This window comes from Zonotrichia albicollis, chromosome 15 (assembly GCF_047830755.1).
Source record: "Zonotrichia albicollis isolate bZonAlb1 chromosome 15, bZonAlb1.hap1, whole genome shotgun sequence".
Taxonomy (NCBI): domain Eukaryota; kingdom Metazoa; phylum Chordata; class Aves; order Passeriformes; family Passerellidae; genus Zonotrichia; species Zonotrichia albicollis.
In genome coordinates this window covers 2,206,691-2,229,825 of record NC_133833.1, presented here as the reverse complement: position 1 = coordinate 2,229,825, position 23,135 = coordinate 2,206,691, and the positions used below count along the sequence as shown (strand labels likewise).

At 46.0% G+C, this 23,135-nt stretch overlaps 1 protein-coding gene across 1 annotated transcript in view; it reads right to left on the bottom strand.

The window, feature by feature from the left end:
* Positions 1-20,399, bottom strand: part of ERGIC1 (endoplasmic reticulum-golgi intermediate compartment 1) — a 55,229-nt gene extending 34,830 nt beyond the window's left edge. The window contains exon 1 of the mRNA XM_074552497.1: positions 20,214-20,399. Within this exon, the coding sequence (XP_074408598.1) occupies positions 20,214-20,365 (152 nt within the window). The 5' untranslated portion in view covers positions 20,366-20,399. The remainder of the gene's footprint in view (positions 1-20,213) is intronic.
* Positions 20,400-23,135: the final 2,736 nt, after the last annotated feature.

Here is a 23,135-nt window from a genome sequence, read left to right as displayed (position 1 = left end):
CACCCTTCTCACTGCCGAACCTAAGCAGAGCAGCAATATTCCCCAAGCAAACAATCCATGTATGGTTTTCCAGCTGCCCTGAGAACATCTGGAAAGTGCTGTTTGCATTCTTTCCACATCCACCGAAGCACCAGGATGGTGAAAGAGCCCAAAGTAGCTGATGACATCATGGTCTCACAGGCAGAGGAAGCTGTTGCTCTCTCCCAGCCCATTAAATGCTGAAAGCTGGCGTCGTCTGGCCAAAGTCACAATAATAGATCAACAAGGCTAAAAAAGCTGAGAGAGAAACAGAGGGAGACAGAGCACGTGAACACCAGGAGCTGCCGAGTGTGAGCCAACACTCAGAAATAGGAAACAGCTCCAGGCTGGATTCAGTAAAAACAGCAGCGTGTGGATACTATAAAAGGAAGTTTGTTCTCACCATCAGAAGTATTTACTAGTATTGAAATGATGGCCCATCACAGCTTTACAAGAAAAAAAATAATCCAGCTTTTTAAACAGCTCACTGGAAAGCTGATGTCATATGAGGCAGAGCTCTCTCCTCTGAGATTGTCATTTCATCACATAAGCAACACCCAGCACCACAAATTAACTTTTCCATGGCCTAAGTAAGCTTGGATTAGGCAGAGACACCACAAAAAGTGCTTGATTAAGGTTTTATGGATGAAAGCAGAGGCTTGAAGGATGACATCCAGAACCTGAGCCAAGGAGAAGGGAAGGGAAGGACAGAAGGTGGATTAAGGCTTGCACAAGGATGCTGAAATGATCACAACAATCAAAAAAGACAAGTTTCGGATAAGAGGCAAACACTGCCAGTTAGATTTTGCTCACTGATGTGTGACAACAGTAAATCAAAATGATCACCAGCCCAAAGGAAAAAGGACTGGCTATGTGTAATCTCCTGGCAGAACAATCAATTGCTTGGAAAAGACACATTCTGAGCTAGGAGGGTTCACAGTCTGGCACAGGAACAACACTCCTCAGGGTTCCAGGCAACTTCTCATCTGATACTGGCCACAATTTATACAATTTCCTCAGTCTGATCCCTGTTAGTGAAAACAGAATGGCAAGGGGAAGCCCAAATGGCATCAAAGTTTGAGGAGAATGATGGAGATGGCATGGCCAGGACAAAGAGCCACCTTCTCCACTCTTTAAACTCCAAGTTTACATCTGAAATGTAAAGGATTCAATGACAGCTTGAAAAGTCTGTTTGTGAGACACCAGAGAGATCAAATGCAATGACAGAAGCCCAAAGGGGCTGCATTAATTACATGTATTATAAAAATAAGTAAATCAAGCACACTTAGCAAACAAATCTGTGAAGTTGACAAGAGTTATTGTAACAGGAGACCCGAAACCCCAAGAAATGAGAGATTCGTGGCAGCTCCTTTCAGACCTAAGGGTTAAAAATCTGCCTGCACTAGAAAAACCTTTCTCCTTTTGCCACTGGCTCCTTGCCTGCCTCCCAGAACTGAAAGCAATCCCAGGAGAGCACTTACACTGTGCTGGGAAGAGAAAAGAATGAGGATTAGACAGCAGAGATGATTTGTAATGCACAGGGAGGAGCTGTGTGCATGGCAGAGGGGAACAGGTTTTACCTGCCCTCAGGTCAGACGTTCCTGCAAGCACCTGCAGTAAAAATTCCAACAAGCCTCCAGGTTCCTGAGGCATTGGTCACTTGGAGGAGTATTTGTAGCCTGGGAACAGAGAGGAACCTTGTGCTCTGTTGCAAGAGCTGCCTCCCTGCTGCAGCCCAGGCAGTGGAAGGTGTGAGCAGTGCTGCAGGGAGCCTGGATGGGCAGAGGGGATGTGATGGTGCTCACAGGGGTGGGAGGATGAGGGAAGAGATGAGGATCTGACTCCATGTTTCAGAAGGCTGACGTATTATTTTATTATATATATTACATTAAACTATACTAAAAGAATAGAAGAAAGGATTTCATCAGAAGGCTGGCTAAGAATAGAATAGCAAAGAATGATAACAAAGGTTTGTGGCTTGGACTCTGTCTGAGCCAGCTGGGCTGTGACTGGCCATTAATTACAAACATGTAACATGGGCAAATCAAAGATTCACCTGTTGCATTCCACAGCAGCAGATAATCAATGTTTACATTTTGTTCCTGAGGTCTCTCAGCTTCTCAGGAAAGGATTTTTCACACAAGATGTCTGTGACAAGGGACTGCACCTGGCAGCTCACAGGGCACCCTGTGCCACTCATGGCAGAGCCTGGGAGTCATCTTTCATGACCAGGAGGAACCAGGGTGTAGATTTACAACTGCTCACTGAACTCCCTTAACCTGCAGCTCGTGCTGCTTTAGGAAGGGAGACATCACTTCACACTCCCACAGCAGGCACATGTGCATTTTCCACTGCACCTTGTTTATATTTAGCTTTGGGCAAGTTTCTTCCTCCCCTCAGAAAGGCGAGACTTGTAAGGAGAAGTTGTATCTTTGAGCTGATCAATTAACATCCTTTCAGAGTGGAAACAACAACCTTGCTGCTAGGAAAGTTCTTCCTCCAGGTCATCCCTGTTCTCATAAAGTGAAGGCTGGGCCTTGCAATTCCAGAATTTGAAGCTAAAGATAGAATTAGGCTGTCATCAGTACAACAAAGGAATTTCCTGACACATCTAGAGTGTCTTTTCTTTCAATGGAGAGCAGGGTTGCAAACAAAGAAATAAAAAAAGCCCATTTGGCAATGTCAGAGGTTTGCAGGACCCCACATCCATAACTAACATCAAATAACTAACTAATAACTAACTAATAACTAACATCAAATAACTAACTAATAACTAACATCAGCTACAATGGTTTTTCATCAACCCAAGAGTTGAAAGGACACGGCAAAAAAACTTTCTCACCTTCCTCATGGGAATGTAAACAAACTGGTAAAGCAGCATCACAGAGATGAGCAGGGTCATTCCTAAGAAGGTTCAAACAGAGAATTCACAAATCTTGGTGGGATTAAGGCAGGTGTGGAGCAGAACTGCGGCTCTCTGATGGACAGGAGTGCCACATTCCTCTTGGAAAGAGTGAGGTGAGATCGAGGTGGTGACCTCAAAGGAGCCAAACAAAAGGGTGGCACATTTCAAGTGCCAGAAGGATTTCAAAAGCTGTACCTACACTAATATTAACAGAAGTATATCATAGAATGACACAATGCTTTGGGCTGGAAGGGAGTTTAAAGAGCATCTCATCCAAACCCTGCCATGGGCAGGGATACCTCCCACTATCCCAGCTGCCAACCTGGCCTTGGGCACTTCCAGGGATCCAGGGGCAGCCAAAAAGATTTCCAAAAGCAGGTGAAAGAATTCTGCTGGCCCTTAAAGGAGCTTGTCATAGAATCATGGAATGGTTTGGGTTGGAAGGGAGCTTAAAACTTATCCAGTGCCACCCCTGCCATGGCAGGGACACTTTCCACTGTCCCAGGTGGCTCCCAGCCCTGTCCAGCCTGGCCTTGGGCACTGCCAGGGATCCAGGGGCCCCACAGCTGCTCTGGGCACCCTGTGCCAGGGCCTCCCCACCCTCACAGTAAATTTTTTTCCTAATATCCAATCTAACCCTTCTATCTGGCAATTTGAAGCCATTCCCCCCTGTCCTGTCACTCCAGGTCCCTGTAAAACTCTCTCTCCATCTTTCCCGCAGCTCCTTCAGGCACTGTGAGGCCACAGCTGTCACCCCAAAGCTGCTCCTGTCCAGGTGAACAACCCCAGCTCTCCCAGCCTTTCCTCCCATCCTGGTGCCTCCTCTGGGTCTCCCCAGCAGCTCCAGGTCCTGGCTGGGCTGGGGCAGCTCTGCAGGTGGGGTCTCACCTGAGCTGCCACTGTCAGTGCTGGGGAATGGCAGGGAGGGCACAGCACACAAACAATGCAGTTTTTTCTGGATTTGATGCTTTAGCTGCCTCCCCAGAGCAGAGGATGAGCTCACTCCCTCAGCAGGAGCTGCCTGCCAGCGCTTTATGTACACTTGAACAGTTTCAAGTTTGGACCCGAAATATTTCAGGAAATGAAGTAATAAATACATTATTTCACTGAAGATTTCCACACCTCCAAACAGAAGAATCCTCTCTGACATCTCTGGAATCTGAGAAGAGCCAACTCTGTAAGGCGCTGTTAAGTTTTTCATGAACAAGAAGCAAAGAATGTGACGCAATTAAAAAAACCCAAGAACTTTTAAGGAGAACTAAACTAGGCAATGGCTAAATTCAAATGTCCTGTAGCAAAGGGAAACTGATACCCAAAGGGGCTCATATCAGAGAAGGAAAAACTCTAATTCCTCCCTCAGTTTCCAGCATTTGCCCATCCCTCCCTGGCACAAAGACAGGAGGGATGTCCTGGCCATGGCACCCAGGCTGAATTTCTCATCACTCATCACTCATGTGGAGTCCCTGCAAAGACCCAGCAGAAGCTCTGGAGTGAGCAGCAGTGGAACGTTCTCATGTACCATTCTGCAAGGTCTGGTTTCACTGATTTACCTGAGGGGCCAGGGAAAGGCTGATTGGGAGCTCTTGGGCTGGATTTTGGATTCCAGTTAATCAAGCAGAACTGTAACACATTCCCATGTGGCACTTGGTCACAGAACAGAATCTGGGCACTGTACATCCACAGGAAAATATTCATTTTTGTCCCTTCCCAGAAATTAATGCTCACAGGCAGGGGAAAAATGGTTTTGTTCTTCAGGCAGATTATGTTTTTCCCCAGGAGAAGCAAATATTTAAACATCAATCTTCTTTTTGAATCATACCGCCTCTATTGTAGGTACTTCAGCACGTCCTGACAGTCAGAGGTTGTGAGCATTCGCCACAACAAATTACATTTTTCATGTCAAAGATGATTAAGAAAAACTCAAACCCCAACCAGTATCATGGCTGATATTCCACTTTTAGCAGGTCAGTGGTGGTGTAAATACACCATTGTCATCTTGGCTCAGCAGAAAGGGTCCATGGCTGTGATTCACCCACAAGAATGTGGGTGTTGAAACAACACTTGGTTCTCCACCTCCCATGCTCACCAGCTTGGAGAAGTGACATCTATTTTTCAGCAGATACCACATTTGGAGCTGAGGTCACTAATTCCTGGTGACATTACTCACTCTCAGTAACAAGTCCAGCGTGGAGTGAACAACCACCTTAATTTCATTACACATCAGCAGCTCTGAGATCTCTTTGGATAAATGAGGCAGCCTGGTGCTGCTGAACCAATTTGTTTCACTGACAAAAAACTTGAAGCGACTTGCAGGGACAACACATTTTCCAGCAGGCACAGAATTCACTATGAAGTTAATCAAACACCTGGCAATTCTACAGCAGAAGTGACTGAACTACACAAAGGGGGAATTATCAAACACAGAGAGAAAAGTCAACTTTGAGGGTGTGGAGGATCCCTCACTGGGGATATTCCAGAGCTGTCTGAATGTAAAAGATTAAATCAGTGACCCACTGTGGTCCCTTCCAACCTGACCCATCCTGGTGACTCTGAAACAAGGGGTTTAGGGGCAGTAGAAATGCCATCCCTGGTTGTTTCCCTCTTGGTAAGAAACATGACTTCCCTGGGAAAGAGATGGGCTGCAGGCTGAAAAAGAGAAAAGCAAAACAACTATAACACATTGACATGGGGAGGAAATAAAGAATAGTACACCTTTCCAGGCTGAGATGGTTCCTGATCAACAAAAACCCTCACTCAAGGGCTCCAGTTGAAAAGAGCACAAAGAAATAACAATTCCTCTCCTCAGCCCTTCAGTGGGAGGCTGATTTGGGCAGTACCACTCAGATTTCTGTGGAGATGCCTCTTCTCACACAGAATTTATGTACCTGCAGTACAATTAATTCACTCCCAAGGCAGGAGGCAGGAATGAGTCTGTCTTTTCACAGCCCCTTTGAAACCATGGCTGTCACAGCAAAACCACTCTCCTTTTTTTGCTCTAAACCTTGCACAGCAGCTACCACTGCATCTTTAGGCAATTTTCTCTGCTCTCTAAAGTGAAAGAAGGCTAAGTTGGCCTTTGAGAAGCTATTTCATGCCAGAACTGTTTCCTTGCCACTGCACAGGCAATACAAGTGGGGTTAAAGCAGTTACCAAACCTTGTTTACCCTTTGCTTGTTTGCTGCCCCTCCCCATTGATCAGCAAGGGGCTGCAAACTGCAGATAAAGCCCAGTGAAATATTGCTGCTGGCTTCCCCCATTTGTCAAGTCCTCCTTGCAAAGGGGACCAGAGCATAGCTGCAAACCTCAAATCTCAAGAAGGCATGAGGTCACCGTTTCTCCACACTCACCAATTCCTGACTAAACAAAGAGCTTGCCTGTTCCTTACAAAGTCCACTCATTACATACTCACCAGCAAACCCAGTTACAACATGGAAGAGAGAATTTCTGCTGTTACACGCTGTACTTGTCATGTTCAAGAAATGACACACAGGCAGCCCATGAAGACATTAAGTTTTAAAAAACTCAGTCTTGAAATAAAAAGGTGCTTTGTGTCAAAAGAAGACAAAGTACTCTATTTGTTACACTGGTTTTTTCTTCAGGTGGACAGAAAAACTGCTGCACTGTGCATTTCTGGGAGTATTCATTCAAAACAACAATCCCAGATGGCTTTTGGTGAAAAAACATCAAAAAAATTACAGCACTGTGGAAGATACAGAGAGAGCAAGGCAGGTGCCAAACTCAGCCCGGGACAGTCAAGCCGATGCCAGCTTACATTTGGTTTTTGATAAGAGTCACTTTGAGGCAGGTCTGTCTGATAACAGGCTTGAAAACATCCATTTGAGAGTGTCTGTCATTCAGACATTCTAAACAAATTCATTTTTAGGCCACATCCCTCAGAATTACACAAGCCTCTCTAATTACTTCATGTAGATATCAGTGAATCCAGCCAACTGCAATTTCTATTTAAGTGCCTTTAAAGAGTCCAATCATCCTCAACTCTGAGGATTAATCTTCCCTGGAGACAAGGACATAACCTTGGGATTTGTCACTTGAAACACTTCTGTTCTTCCTTTTACCATTTCCTATCTGCCTCCTTGAACCTTGTTGTTGTTTTACTGAGCAGAGAGCAGAGATGGATGGTTCCACTCCCTTTATCTGGTTTCCCCACAGATCTGGTGTAGAGACAACCAGCTCTTCCCACAAGATTTGTATAACTGGGTCTATTTTGAAGTTTGATTTCACGACAGAAGAGCTGCAGGGGCAATTCAGGAAACCAAGGCAGGTGTGAAGCAAGAAGAGAATGAGAAACCTCAGCCCCACTTGAGGAAACACGTCTGAGTGCACATGAAATGAGCTGGAACAATGGTTCTGGAGAGTCTCCCCCATCCCACCACACAGCTTTGCTTCCTCATATTTCTGCTGCTCCCACCTCTGCAAGACCCTTTCCTAGAGACAGCACAAGAGTTTATGGACTATGATTCATCCAGTAGCTGCTACTATTAAGGCTCTTAGCAAAGACAGCAATTACAGCTGAGAATCCACTTTGCATAAAACACTTCATCATTTTGAAGGAGGACATGGGAGGCAGAGAGAAACTCAGTCATGGTAAATATAACTTGGATTAAGTCCATCTGACATTCAAAGATGACTGTGCACAAACAGCCTCCATTTTCTCTCTCCAGGAATGCTTCAGAGGAGGTTGGTGTTACAAAGGGGATGTCAGAGTTTAACCACCCTGTCTCAGCACCTTCCCTTCTCCCCTTCCCCAAATCAATGAACCTTGGAGGCAGAAGGGGAGGAAAAAACCCAGGCCATGTTGGTTATTTTCCATGTGAATTCATGGTACCAAAAGGAAGCTCTGCCTGCTGTCAGAGCAGGATCATTCAAGCTGGAGACACGAATGGAAACGCCCTGGCTTTAATCCCCAGTGGTATTTCTAGAGAAACCTTCCCAGCAGAGGCATGCTGCTGAGTGACAAGGGGCATTTCTAGCTGTGTGCTCTGCTGACTTCTCAGCAGCTTCTCTGCTCACCTCAGCAAAGCCTTAAAATTTAGAAGTGCCCAAGAGGAAACCTGGCTTCCTCCAGCTTGGGCACAGTGAGGTCTGTGATCTGGAACACGCAGGGATGGCATTCCCCATCCTCTCCCCAGCATCCAACACGTAAATATGAAATAAAGCAGATTTTAAGGCTGTAGCTTCTAGACAGGAATGGACACTTGGAGCTCCTGGGACCAGAGGAGGCTGCGGAGCTGAGCAAGGGCCTGGAGCATCTCGGTGCCCAGGGAAGGCTGAGGGAGCCAGGGCTGCTCAGCCTGGAGAGGAGCAGGAGCCCTCAGCCCTGGGGGTCCCTGTGTCCCCCTGTCTGTCCCTGTGTCCCCCTGTCTGTCCATCCCTGTGTGCAGAGATCAGAGCAGGCCCAGCTCTGCCCCAGGTCCAGCCATGGCCCCAGAGCCACGGGCACGGCCTGAGCCCAGCCCAGTCCGTCCCTGTCTGTCTATCCCTGCGTCCTCCTGTCTATCCCTGCGTCCTCCTGTCTGTCCCTGCGTCCCCCTGTCTGTCCCTGTGTCCCCCTGTCTGTCCATCCCTGTGTGCAGAGGTCAGAGCAGGCCCATCTTCCCCAGGCCCAGCCATGGCCCCAGAGCCCCGGGCAGGGCCTGGGCCTGAGCCCAGCCCAGTCTGTCCCTGTCTGTCTGTCCCTGTGTCCCCCAGTCTGTCCCCGTGTCTGTCCCTGTGTCTCCCTGTCTGTCCCTGTGTGCAGAGGTCAGAGCAGGCCCAGCCATGGCCCCCGAGCCCTGGGCAGGCCTGAGCCCAGCAATTCCCCTCAGAGGAGGCAGAGCTGCTGCCCTGGGCAGGGCCCAGCCCTGACAGAGCCCAGAGGGGCTCGGGGGGCTCATGGCAGAGCAGGCTGGGCCCTGCTGTGCCCTGAGCTCGGGCATGGAGCAGGGAGGTGGCACCAGGGACACTCTGCTGTGCCCTGAGCTCGGGGATGGAGCAGGGAGGTGGCACCAGGGACACTCTGTTGTGCCCTGAGCTCGGGGATGGAGCAGGGAGGTGGCACCAGGGACCCTCTGGGGATCCCTCCAGCCTGAGCCATCCAGTGGAACTGCCCCCAGACCTGATCTCTTGAGACAAAAAAAACCCCAAAATAGATGGGGCTAGAAAAAAATAAGAGAAACTAAGCTGGCATAGATCATACTCCGGGGTTACTTAAAAAATAGATTTTAAATTAAAATTGAATATCTTAGCTAAGAGTTTCCAACCTGTTTAACAGGCAGCAACTGCTCCTCTGTTTCCTTGGGTCACTGCTCCCAAACAATGACTTTGGGACAATCCATCCCTGCTTTGCCAACAAAACTGCTGGGCACCAGGAGCCAAAGTACACCAGCTGAGGAGCACAAGCCATCAGGTGGCTTTTAAACTCTTCAGAGGCCATCTAGCTCTAAAAAAACCAAGCAGGCTTGGGCACAGTCTCACTGCACCAAAGGCAGCAGGTACTTCTATCAGAACACACTTTTCTGGCTTCATTCCCTCATACAAAGCACATCAGACACTCGTGGTAAGATCTTGAAAAGCAAAGCTGTTACTACTGTAAAAAGGATAAATCTAAAGCCACCAATTTAGCTTTCAACATGACAGCTCAAGCTGAGGGGAAATACAGAGGTAGAACAAACAGCACAGCTGTGTCAGGTTTGCACACAAGGCACTCTTTTGATTAGCAAAATACCATTTACTTAAAAAATAAAATCCCAGACGCCTGTCTGAAGTAGCTGGGGGGAGTTTTGCTGCTCACTGTTGTTGAAACCATCCCTAGAACTCCTGTGCCCAGGACCAGAGATAAAAAGATTAACCTCTTTACTTGTTAAATTGATTTTATTCAGCAGTGTAACAGCTGGGGTGTTCAGATATGACCTGAAAGATCACTTACCCCATTCCTAAGGATTGAATATGTGAAATAAAACAGCAAAGATGGCCCTGGAGAACAGCTGGGGGCTGGGGCACAGAGAAGGCAGGAGCAGGACACAACTCTGCTTAGTGACCCTTCCAGGGGCTGGGCATCACCAGGAGAGGAGAGGAATAAAAAGAAGCCTGCCAAGGGACAAACACTGCTCAGCAATGCCCTGGGCTGGATTATGTTCCCCAGGTGCCTGAGAGCTGCTACAGGAAAAAAAAAAGTAGATGTGACCAGAATTTTAGAGCAAGACTGGGAGCTAGGAAAGGATGGGGTTTAATTGGGGAAGCATCAAGAAAAGCCTGTCCTTTTAAAGCAAAGCCTCTCTTATTTGACACTAAAAAAGTGGTGAGTTCCAACACCCTCTGCATTTTCAGTTCCTGTGCTCCTTGCTGTACCTGTGTTGGGAAAAAATCTCCAAGTGTGCTTCACAAACCTAGCAAAGAAAGAAGAATTTCTACACATAGTAAATTCAATCTAAAACAGGTGAAGAAGTAGAGCTGCCTTATTCTTACACCTTATTCTACAAGTATATAGAAAGCATTAATTTTTCTATTTTCATTGAGAAATACTAGCTCAAGATTTAATTCTGAAATATTTTCTTTAGCTGTTTTTCTTCCCACCTAAAGTCTGACAAGTCTACAAGAACACTTAGCTCCTACAACCCAGCACAGACAACAAAATCAATCACTCTTCTCCCAGTCCAACCAAGTAGGTGAAATGTGTTTAAATGAATGGGAAAACAATGGCAGGAAGTCAGCAGCAGGGGCAGAAAATAGGAACTACTGACTTTTGAGCACTTCATTCTGCTAATTCTTTGTTTGGATGACATTTCTATGTTTCCTGTCTGCTGGCAGATGAGAACATGATGTGCAGGGAGCAGCTCAGGACAGCTCAGGCAGAGCCAGGCTGTGATCCCAGGATGAGCAATGGGAGCCAACAGACCTGAGTTTGTTCTGCTCACTGTGTAATTCCTGTTCCACTCAATTAAACCTTTCTTCTTCAGCTCGTTCATCCTGCACAGCAGCACCTGGCAACATCTGCCCACCTTTCCTCCAGCACGTGGCAATCTACAGATGGGAAAATGCAAATATCTGAGGCTAAACTAGCAGAGCTCCAAGTCCTACCTGAAGGAATGGCTGGGGGGATTTTTAGGTTGGATATTAGGGAAAGGTTCTTTGCCCAGAGGGTCGTAGGGCACTGACAAAGGCTGCCAGAGCTCCAGGACAGCTTGGACAGCACTCGCAGGGATGAACAGGATGGGATTGTTGGGGAGTCTGTGCAGGGCCAGGAGCTGGGTCAATGAGCCTTGTGGGTCCCTTCCAGCTCAGAATATTTTGTGATTCTCTGATTCTCTGCAGGAAAGCGGCTTTAGGAACACAATCTGGATGTGCTCTGCAAGAGCCCAGCTTGGTTCAGCACCAGGGCTGTGCCTGGAGAGCAGTTTGTGAGCAGTGTTGGTGGTTTTGGGAATTGGGACACAAACTTTGAAGCATGTGCAAAGTAAGATAAGCGATCCTGCTAATCGCAGTTTCACACAGAAAATAAACACCGAATACACAAACACCAAAGCTTGGCCCTGAGTGTGAGCTGGAGATGCAAATACAGATTCAAAGCCCGACCAAGAAGCCGATACTTGTAAATACCAAGAAGTTATTAACACATTTTATAAGATTACACCCCCGTAACAGCAGATAAATTACACAACTCATTAAGCAATGGGCCAGTCTTCATTTACACACAATGGGACAATAACATACACACACTGCAGAACCTGGGCTTTACTGGACAAACTCTCAAGGCTTCAGAATTACAGTGGAACTGGTTAATCCTCAATTACTTTGAGCAAGCCCTGATATGAGAAGGACGAGACAGGGAGGTGGAGGGGCTGATGGAGTTTTAAACCAGTTTATCTGGGCTGCAGGCAGGTGAAGACTGCAATTTTTCAAATGCTGTATGACTGCCTTCTCACTCCCAACATCACAGCAGTTCTCAAAGCAAACAGGATTTTTTTCTGACCTCCTGGCTCTCCACACTTACAAACCCAGGAGTGAAATGCAGGAATACATTTCCTTGCCAGCCAGCTCCTCCCTCTTAATTCCAGTTCCAAGAACATAATGAAACCAACAGAGGAAGTGTCTGAAACAAGGAGGAGTACTGAGAACAAGAAAACAAGGTTAGGCCAGGAGGACTGTCATTAATTATATAATCCAGCCTTTGGGTAAGTGGACATTTAGGGAAAGGGGCTGAGAGAACCTTGGAGGCACCAGCCTGAGCACATTATGTCATCTGGCCTGCTGGTTACTTAGCAGGTACAGGATCTGCATAGGGACAGAAAAACAAACCCATTTATTTCTAGGACAAAACCCTTGCAATCCTCACAGCAGCTGCTGAAAAAAGGCACAAAAATTCATACATTCTGCTCTCACTTAGATGGATTCCAATTCTCCTTTTTCCTCCCTTCTGCCTGCTCTGTGGTTCTGTTATGCTGCCCTGCAGAACACCTTTTTGTCAACCATGTGCCAAATTTTGTGGTTTTATTCTTCCAGTGCATATCAAGGAGTTCTCTCAGGAGTATACTCAGCAATTGTATTGCTGCAATATGCCAAAAGTGCAACTATTTTAGGTGACACTGAAGGATGGAAGACAGGAAGCAGTACATCACTTTTCTTTTTCCTGCAAAATAAAATGTGAGGCTCAAACACATTCCAAAGGCAATTAGGAGGAGGAGGAAAGTATAATCTCAAATACTCAAAGGTGGAGTCTTGCCAGCAAGCATTTTATTTCCTTTTAGGCAGCGAAGCAGGTGTCAAAATGAAGGATGGAAGAGAAATGTATTTTTAATAAAGTGAGCAAATTACACTTCGCTTCATCAAAACAGGAGAAAAGTGTCACAAAGAAAAAATGCTCAAGTAAGGGGACTGGTATTTAAAGGGATCCAGCCCTTTGCTGGACTGTAAGAGCCATTGTAGTCCTGAGTGGGAGCAGCATTTTCTGGAGAACAGAGAGAATGGGGAAGAGCATTAAACAGATATGTCTGCTCCCCAAGCCAAGCAGATTGTTCAGATACTTGAATGCCACAAACTGAATGGAACCTTCCTGGTCCAGAGCCTTCAACTCAGAGATTCTGGTTCCTGCAGCTCCCCAGCACTTCCACCCTTGGTGATCCCCTTGGTCCTGAACATTTCTCCTTTTCCCAATGGGAGACCTGTCAGTTCAGGATTGTCAACCTCCTGCCACATTCCCTTCACACAAACAAATAAAGTCCTGATCTGCTGCAGACACTGAACAAAGTTCAAACCTAGACTGTGATTTCCAAGAATTTACCTGCACACAACCAGAGAGCTATGGAAAAAAAGAGCTGTACCATGGTCTTTGCCACAGCTTCCAGGAATCACAGAACACCAAGGCCCTGCTGCTGCCTTGCACTGCTGAACACCTTCAATCAAGATCTGGGAAGAACTATCTGAGCATCAGAAATGTGCAGGTTTTATTTGGGGAAGCTCCTTTCTGGTTCAAGTCCCAGCTGCGCTTGCTCAGCACAAAAACCAGAGATTGGTACAAAAAAGCATGAACAAATATAACATCTGGGGAACCAAGAAAAAAAAGGGGAGAGAGGGATAGGTGAAGAAAACAACTCCATATTCATAAGGCTTCCCTCAAAATCACACAGGCCAATCCATATCTACTGCAGGGAGAGATTTCTCCACATCAGTAAGAGAAACTCCTGTCCCATACAAGGGATTAAAATACATTGTACTCTTCCAGAGTATCAGTAACTCTGCAGTGACCAGCTCAGGTTCTCCTATTTAAATTCCAATCCAAGAAGACAAGAATTTCTGTACAAGCTTCTACATCTCAGTCCTGGCTTTTATTTGCATCTAAGTGTGTTACCTACAAGCAAGTACAACTCTGCTGCACTGCCTGGCTTCCAAGTCAAGTCCCTGGTTTAATACAATTTCCAGGAAATATCTGTATGGATGCTTATTAAAAAAACAACTAATACAGACTCAAGAGCTGCTACTCTGCAGGTTTACCACTGGTTTTTGGTCCAGATATAACCTGTTATAATGCAGCAGCCACATTCAGATTTCACATTTCATTTAGAATGACACAGAATCTCAAGATGACTCCAAGCAAGGCTCAAAAACTTCACCTTTATCAGAAAACAAGGTCACATTTACATTCCTGATGTTTTAGGGGGCACACAGTGGTCTGCAGAAAGGCCAAGTGATCCGCTTTAGGATATAATTGTCAAATAAAGACTAAGGAATCATGACCTGAAATCCTGTCAGCAGTAATACAGGCTGCACATTTTAACACATCATTTTGAAGGCTCTTCTATTACATGCCAATCTTTCTGGCTTCTCTGAATTAAACTAAATACATCTCATGTGGAAACATCCTTCCAAAAGCCAAACAGAAAAGCAAACATCCAAACACACACAATTCAGTGAGTTGCACTGGCCAACTACATCTTGTGTGTGTCTGCCATGATTATTACTGAAATACTCAGACATTTCAGTAAAAAGAAAATTTACTACTAAAATACTCAGGCATTTCAGCAAAAGGAAAATTCTGTAGATTGTGGCAAGGCTGTGGTTAATTTTTTGGCAGACCAAGTTTTCCATTTCGAGAGCAGCTGGCTCTGTACAGGAATACCTAGACATCACTTCAGGGCTTGTGCTTGGCCAGAAGACAAGAAAAACAGATGATTCCCCCCTCCTTCCTTCATTGCAAGACTATTCTTTCCTCACCACCTCCACCATTTGAACTACATGCCTCAAAAATACACCAGCACACTTCAAAATACAAGCTGAACAAGGTCCTCAGTTCCCAACCCAGGCTGGTGGCATTGCTTCAGCTCTGTTTACAGTGTGATTCAGTCATTTTCACAGCAATGAACTATGATGGCATGAAGGAAGCATCTGTGTCACCAAGCACTGAACAAAGGAGGACAGTTAAAGTTCAGAAGGAACAATGCAAAACTTTCCTACAGAACCAGACTTTAATATTTCCCTACTTACTCAGGAAAAAAAATCTCCACTCTGATGATATTTTGAGAGAAATGATGCACTAGGGACACTTAGAAAGAAATATTTACATACATGCAGACCATGTATAATGAGTTATTTGAGGCACGAACATCAATAGACTCTGTCTGTACAGCTCTGCCTGCCCATCTGACTGCTGTGACTGCAGAATGATTTCTCAGGTGCCCTCAAAGGGCTATTGTTGAGCCAAAGTTAGTCATGGCACTGCTTGGCACCCAAATCCACGTTGGTCATTACGTAAGGTGGCAGCAATACCACTTGGCAGGGTTGTTTACCAGCGCCATTGCACAATGTGAACTGGAACAGGCTCCAGACGTGGCTGCAGGTGGGGATGGAAATGCAGCTCCTGCTGAAACGAGCTCAGTTTGTCAGAGCCTGCTGCCAATAATGCCAAGGTCATGGGGCTGGACTCAATGATCCTTCCAACAGACAATATTCTGCCATTCTGTAATTCTGTAAACCTGGAACCACCCAAACCACAGCCCCTAGACATTGATTTAGGAAGTGATGGCTACCAGCTCAATCTCATACAGGAATTAATATTTTGGACAAAATCACTGCAACCTTACTGCTCTTAGCAAAGGGAGTATGTTTGGGTTTAATTTAGACCTAAGAGTTGTGGTGGGGGATGAACAGGCTGATGCTCAGACTTGGGACCTGGCACAGTTGTGAAATCGATTCCTGCCCAGATTAATGAGCACAAACCAGGGAATTTTAGGTGATTTTGAGTCTAGAGAGAAAAATCTTTTCCAAATTAAGCATCCCTCAGACACCTCCTCATTTACTTGTTAAGGCAAATAACTTGATTTTAGTCTTCAGGTTTCAGAAAAGAAGGAACAAAACAGTCTTTCATGGTCCCCTCATTTTTCTTTTGGTCAGGAATCGATTTCACAGCTGTGCCTGGTCACAAGTGCGAGCATCAGTTTGCTATTCACCATCACAACCCTTAGGTCTAATTCAAAACCAAACAAACTCCCCTTGCTAAGAGCTGGAAAGTTGGAGTGTGTCAGCTTTGGTTAAGACTGAACAATTTGATTTAAAAGAAAACCTTCAGGAACTAAAGCGAAGACCTGCCTGCGTCCCAAAACAATAAAAATGATCCATAGGTCTGAATCAGCACACCCACACTGAAATACCATTTATCACAGACATGCCAAAGAACAGCTGACAGTGGGAGCCTGTCATACTGTGCAGATGGAATAAAAGTTTTTGCCTTCTACTCTAGATCAGCATTTAAATCTAAATCCTTTCTAAGCCTGGCTCCTTTCCCATGACCTCCAAAATCCGGGTACAGCACGTTGTTCCTTTATACAGGTTAACACATTGTGAAAAAAAAAAAACAACCAAGCCCCAAAACCAAACAAGGAACAATAAAAACCCTAATGAAAACATCACAATGATTAACTGTGGGAAAAAAATTCTGAATTTCTCAGTTAAAAATAAAAATAAGGATTCACAGACATTTGCCACTCTGTGCAAAACACCTGGCCAGGGCACAACTGTGAGTTACCCGGGATTAGAACAAAAACTTGATTTCAGAGTGGTCTATTTAAGTTTTTCTCAGTGTAACCAACTAAAGTGCCAAGATGGTTCAGAAGTTTCAGTATTTTACAAACCCATCAGTAACTCTTACATGCAGACAGGCAGGTGCAAGGAGAAGCCACCAGCATAAAATGAATTTCCAGTAATGCTTCTCCCCACCATGTCCTCCTCCACTGCAGGGGAGCCACTTCATTCTTACATCTGTAATTCTCATTTTTATTTGTGTCATTCTCAACACCTGAGCAGTTTGTTTGTTTGTTTGAGTTCCCAGCACCAGCTCAGCTAATAGGATCACACAACATGTGGGATCCCTCCTGGCTGGCTCACAATCACCACTCAAGATGACCCAGGCTTAGAGTTTAATCTAATTATGATCTGAACCATCCTCAGAGGCTGCAAGTGTGCAGGTGACACCAGATCTTAAGGGCTCCAAGGGAAAATACCCTTTCAGCTGCAGTGAGAGAACTCAAAATCCCCCATCAAACACATCCAAAGCTGCTTTGCTGACACCAGTTCTAAAAACCAGGAGATGGGCAAGAAGGGAAAAATCTGTCTCTGTCTTTCAGCCAAATGGGTGTTAAAAAATAGGAAAAGAACCAGGCCTTCTGGAAATACAAACTGATTTAGTAGTTCTGGAGGAGGGCTGGGTTCTTGTGACATGCACTGAACAGACCTGTACTGAAGGCTCCAATCTGGAAGCTGAAAATTTGGTTCTGTACCAACATCACAGCAGGACTGGGGGGATTAGTCTGAATTAAATGCTTGGAAAAATGAAAAGCATTAGGTAAATACTGAGTATTATTAAAACCCTGAAGATACTTGACACAGAATAATTATTATTCATGCGAGATTACTGTGAAAATATTGGTTTATTTATGAATTAAATGAAGTTTGTAATAGGAAAGGGAACCACTGATAAGCCAAGAAAACAGAAGTCCTATAGAAAAAAAAAAATGTACAAAAAAGTACAGGTAACAAACCAAGCTACTTCCATATCAGACTGACTGATGGAGAAAACTCCCAAAAAAGAATTTTGGTTCTCCAATCTAGCTAAGTTTAAGACAGGGCAAAGAGATTTAGTCCCATGGAAGTAAATTATTTCTTTGACTTTTAGTTGGTGAAGATGAGGGACATTTCTGGTCCTGGGCTGTTTTAATTACTGGTCATTTGTGTCTCTGTCATCTCCAGATGGGATTTGGGCAACCTATTCCTCCTAGAGCTTGTGTGGAAACAGCTCAAAGCCTAAAACTGCAGCTGCTCTACAATTGCCCTTCCTACACCTGGTATCAACATCCTGCCACCCTAAAATACCAAAAATAAAGCTCTCAGAAAGCGGAGGGTACAAAACCCATAAAATCAACTAAACCTTGCCTTCCCAAATGTCCTTGGCAGAGCAGCTAAGGCCAGAATCCCTTCAGATGCAATGTGAAATGTGTGGCTTCCAGAAGAACACAAAACCTTTCCACATGGAATTCTGGACTCTAGAAGACATGCAGGGGCATTTCTGAAAGTTTCTCAGCAATTCAAACCCCTGGTCACTCACAGGAATGTAAAAGGCAGGATACCAAAGTGCACATGCCAAAACATCCTGCTGAAATCCCTGAGAGAAAAACCTTGCAATTTACACGGTGAAAATGTCATTTTCATTCAGAAACTTACTCAAGGTGGTGACCTTATTTCTCCAAGAGCCTTGTATTGCATATTCTAGAGTTGTCAGGAAGTACCTGTGTGGTTTTTTTTTAACGTGTGCATCATATTTTACCTACAGTAAAATTTTCCAGCCTCAGCAGATTTTGTTCCACTGCCTGCACTATGAACAAAACCCACAACAGCTAAAAAGGGCTCTAACCTTTGCAAACCTTTTGGTCCTGAACTCTGTTCATGCTTCTAAAACAGGAAAGTGGTTTGCTGCACGTGACAATAGCTCCTCTGTACTTTGGATAGGAAATTCCTGTTATCAATGGCAGCTTTTGAAAAATTCATCCTTGCAGAAAAGCTGAAGTTCAGTGAGCTTATGTTATTTGAGGAAGAGCTTTGAAGTGTCTATTTCTAATCCTCCACTCTGAATGACAAAGGAGTTATTTGCAATTGTGAATCTTTAAAATGCAGATCTGAACTGATGTCTCTGGTTTTTAACTCATTAACATAAACCCTGCAATTCAGCTTTTACTGAACATCTTTTTTCCATTCCTAAGTGAAGCACTAGTGCTGTCTCTGAAGATGATTGTGCTCTTGGTGAGCCAGTGTTTCCATTCTGAGACCCAACAGAAATTACATTTTCAAAGACATCAGAAATAACATTTTCTTTATCTGCTATTACAAAGTGACAGCCACAGCCCAGGATCTCTTATTGTTCATGTATTTTACAACTCTGAAAATGGACGGCAATAGGATTCGCAGCTGGCAGAATGTCTCCAAAGAAGAGTTTTTCTATCAAATTTTACACAAAAGCAGAAAGAAATGAGGCTCTGGGCCCCGGATCCCACATGATCCAGCAGATGCTGTTTCCAGCTTCAGCAAGTTTTCATTCAGAAGCAACTGCCTCCATGTTCAACAATGCCCCATGGATCACACAAGATCCTGTTAGCCTGTATAAATGAGAGGCCTGGTTTAGAATTACAGTAAAAATATAATAAAACACTGCACTATCACCATTTCCCGTCTCACAGGGGTGCACATGTAGGGGTCATGATGATCCTACATGGAAAGGACTGTAGTTACCTGCATATTCCCAAAAATGTATCTATTTTTTATTGTACTATTAACGTTGTAGTAAAATCTGTATTAGAAAATTCATCAGTGCATCCTCCTCTTGACATCTCTGAACTTGGAAAGATGCAAATTGTTGGTTCAAGAACAGCTCAAAAAAGAAAATGAACCTGCAGTTGCTATTTTGGCTCCAATGAAGTCAGAGAGGTCTTTTTCACTTCTGCTTTGGTACTTAACACTGCCTCAAATGGCCATGGGGATGAAGGAGCCACACAGAAAGGCCAAATCCTACAACTTGCACCTGCTCAAAATGGCAAAACCAGTGGTGGAGATGTTGACGTTGGTGCCCAGCCAACAGACACGTGGCACAGCTTTGGCACATGGAGCCAGCGGCAAAGAGTGACCCCTTAATATGCTCTGGGAGCTGCAGACTCAGCAGGGACCCCCTAAAGCACTGTGGGAGCCCCACTGGGATCTCCTAAAGCTACTGTGGGAACCCCACCATGAGAAATGACCCTCTGAAGTTGCAGAAGGTGGGAACACCAATGTAAGGAATGATGCCCTAAAGCTGCAGAAGGTGGGAACCCCGGTGTAAGGAATGATGCCCTACAGCTGCCATGGGAGCCGCACCATGACCTTCTAAAGGTGCTGCCATGGGAGCCCCATCACAAACAGTGACCCCTCTCGCAAAAAGTGAGACCCCAGACACCTGCGGGAGGTGCAGCAGCAGCCCAGCAGCTCCATCCCAACACCCGCATCCATCACCCCGCAGGTCCTGCAGCTCCCTTCGTCCTGCCCAGGCAACCCACACTGCACACACCCCCTTCAGCTGGATGGAACCGCACGATGGAGCTGGGCACAGCCTCCCTGCTCACAGTCCGTCCGTCCGTCCGTCCATCCATCCATCCATCAATCATCCATCCATCCATCCACCCGCCCATCCCACGCGCACCCGCGGGCGGGGAGCGGCGCGGGGCGGCGGCGGGCGCTGCCCGCGGGGCGGGCGGGCTCTGTCGCGACTCTGGGCGACACTCACCTCCTGAAGTCAAAGGGCATGGTGGTGGCGGTGGTGGTGGCGGGCGGGCTGCGGGCGCCCCCGGCCCCGGCTGTGGCCTCGCTGCCGGCGGCTGCAGGGCCAGGAAGTGACGGCCCCGGCCCCGGCCCCGGCGCCGCGCAGCCCCAGCCCATTGGGCGGCCGGGCCGGCCGGGGCTTCCGCCGCCGGGTTACGGAGCGGCCCCGCCGCGCTGGGGATCCGGGATCCGGGATGCGGGATCAGGGGTGAGGGATGCGGGATGAAGGATGCGGGATGCGGGGTGAGGGATGCGGGCGGCCCCGCGGCTCCCGCGGTTTGCAGGGTCCGCTCGGCGCTCGCCGTGCTCCGCTCAGCCCCGCGGCTCTCATGGCGCTGGCAGCACGGAATCACCGAGTGGTTTCGGTGGAAAAGAGCTCTGGGATCATCGAGTGCCAGCTGTGCCCCATCCCCACCCTGTCCCCAGCCCGGGACAAGGGATTAAAGTTAGAAAAAGCTCCCCATTCATTAGATGAGGCATTTCCCCCGTCTTTGCATTTTGCCTGCATGCTTTTTTCTGGCTGCATCCCTGGCAGGTTCAGTGCAGTGCATGAGGCCAATCCTGTCCTGCTCCATGCACGATCCCTGTGCCATAATTCTGTCCCCAGCTGACAGCACCCTCAGGGACGCTTTGTGCAGGTAGTGTCACTGCTGCCGTGTTCAGAATCACTGTCACTCTCATTCAGGTTACACTGCAATGCAGGAACAAAATACAACTATCCTTGCCTTTAAGTCTAAAAGCAGGGCAGGAGAAAGAGTGAAATGACAGCAGTTTGAGTATGCAATATACTGCATTTCTAATTGATTCTGTACCTTTCTTCCTCCTCCTCCTGCTGTCATCATTTCTTTACTTAGAAATGCACATCTTTCCATTTTTTCCCCTTCACACAGAAACAAGGCCCATACCTGGTTAAAAAAAAAAAAAAAAAAAAAAAAAAAGAGAAATTCAAATTGAAACAATCAGGGGAAAACTACTGAATAGTCAGAGTTGTTAATCAATACCATTTTCATTCAAAGAAAGAGATAATAATTAATGCTGGGAATATAAAAAGCTGAACTGGAGGAATCCCAAGTATGAGATAACACAGCATTATCCCCCAGAAGCCCCCAGGGAATAGATAAAAATACCTAATTGGTTTTTTGGGGTTTTTTTGATCTCAGACACCTAAATTATCTGACTGCATTGTGCGAGCAGATTCAGCAGATTGCTAACAGATCAGCCACGAAATCCTGCTGCCCTTCACACTGCGCTCCAGAACTGAGCAGCCCAGTGAAATTAATGAGACAATTCTCATCTCTCATGAGGTCAAGCCATTGCACAGGCGTAGCCAGGGGGGACGATCGTTGTGGAAAAAAACCAAAACAAACAGTGCCTGCCGAGGTGCTTACACAACGCAGGGCTCCTGGCAAGGCCCCCACATCATTAGCTGTTATTAACTGTCTTGTGCAGAGGCATCAGCTCTCTCAGGAGCCAAGAGAGTGCTGAAGGCTTTACAAAAGCTCTTCACTTGTTCAGTACATAAATCTGGAGGTGGCCTTGAAGAGTTCTCGTCCTGCAGGCTCGACTCTCAAGAGCACAGCCCAGTCAGAGCTCGCCTTGTGGGGATTTGATTTAATTTTCCACTAAAAGGTCAAACTGGAGAGAGCCATGGGCTCAGAGCAGCTTTGCAGCTGGGCCCAGCTCGCTCACATCCTTGCCAAGGGAAGAAGAAGTTAATGCCCCGAGATAAGACCCTCGTCACAATATTGTTTAATTACATAAGGCCTCCATCGAGCTGGAGATAAGAGCAGGAATTTGTCCCCAGTCCAGCTGGGTGGGGCAGCTGAGCTCATGGTGTGTGATAGAATGGGAACCAAAAGCAAGGGGTTCATCTGAGGTGCTTGTCCCACCATTAGAGCTGCAATGAGCAAACTGATACTGACAACTGATGGAAAAGTTCACTTTCTTTTTCGTGGGAGCAATAAACCAACTTTTTTTCTGACAACAGCAACGTTAAAACTATCATTTCCCTTCAAATTGCATTGAGAAAGTTCATTGAGCCAAACTGCTACTCTGAAACCAGTACACCAATATTTTCAGACTCTTCAACAACCAAGAAACCAAAGCAGGAGGATTAATTGACTCACCTAAGACTCTAGAGTAAGATCAGCTTCAGTTCTAAATTAGCAAACAAATCCCTTCAGTCCTAAATCATGTTCATAATTCTTCTTGCAAAAAAGAGCATTTTCCTCATTCCAGATCACTTTGTTACAGATAAATCAGATCATGGATGAGTCTATCTGAGTTCCTGACTAATGTCTCATAACAACAAAACTGGTACCTCCTTCCTATGAAAAAAACCGTGGCCAAAAAGTGCTTCATTTGAATCATCTTCTTGGTTTTTTATTTAATAAATTTGTTTTTGCAGGTAAAATGATTCATGTCCAGGTTTCTGGGATATTTTTCATCTCTAGTTGGTGTGCTATTTTTTAGTTTTGACTTCACATTAATACAGTTAATTTGGAGAGTTTATATTAATCATTGATAACTCAGCCTGGAGGAGACTGAGGGGAGGTCTCCTGGACGTTCCTCCCGAGGGGCAGCTCTGATCTCTGTGACAGGGACAGGAACAGCCCCCAGGGCAGGGCTGGGGCTGTGCCAGGGGAGTTCAGGCTGCGTTTTGGGAAAGGTTCTGCCCCAGAGGCTGCTGGCACTGCCCAGGCTCCCCAGAGAACGGGCATGGCCCCGAGCCTGCCAGAGCTCCAGGGGCTCTCAGGGATCCCAGGGTGGGATTTTGGGGCTGTGCAGGGACAGGAGCTGGATTTGGATCATCCCTTCCAACTCAGCATATTCCATGATTCTCTCAATTTTACTAATCTCAATTTTGTACTCTCAAAGTTTTCTCTTT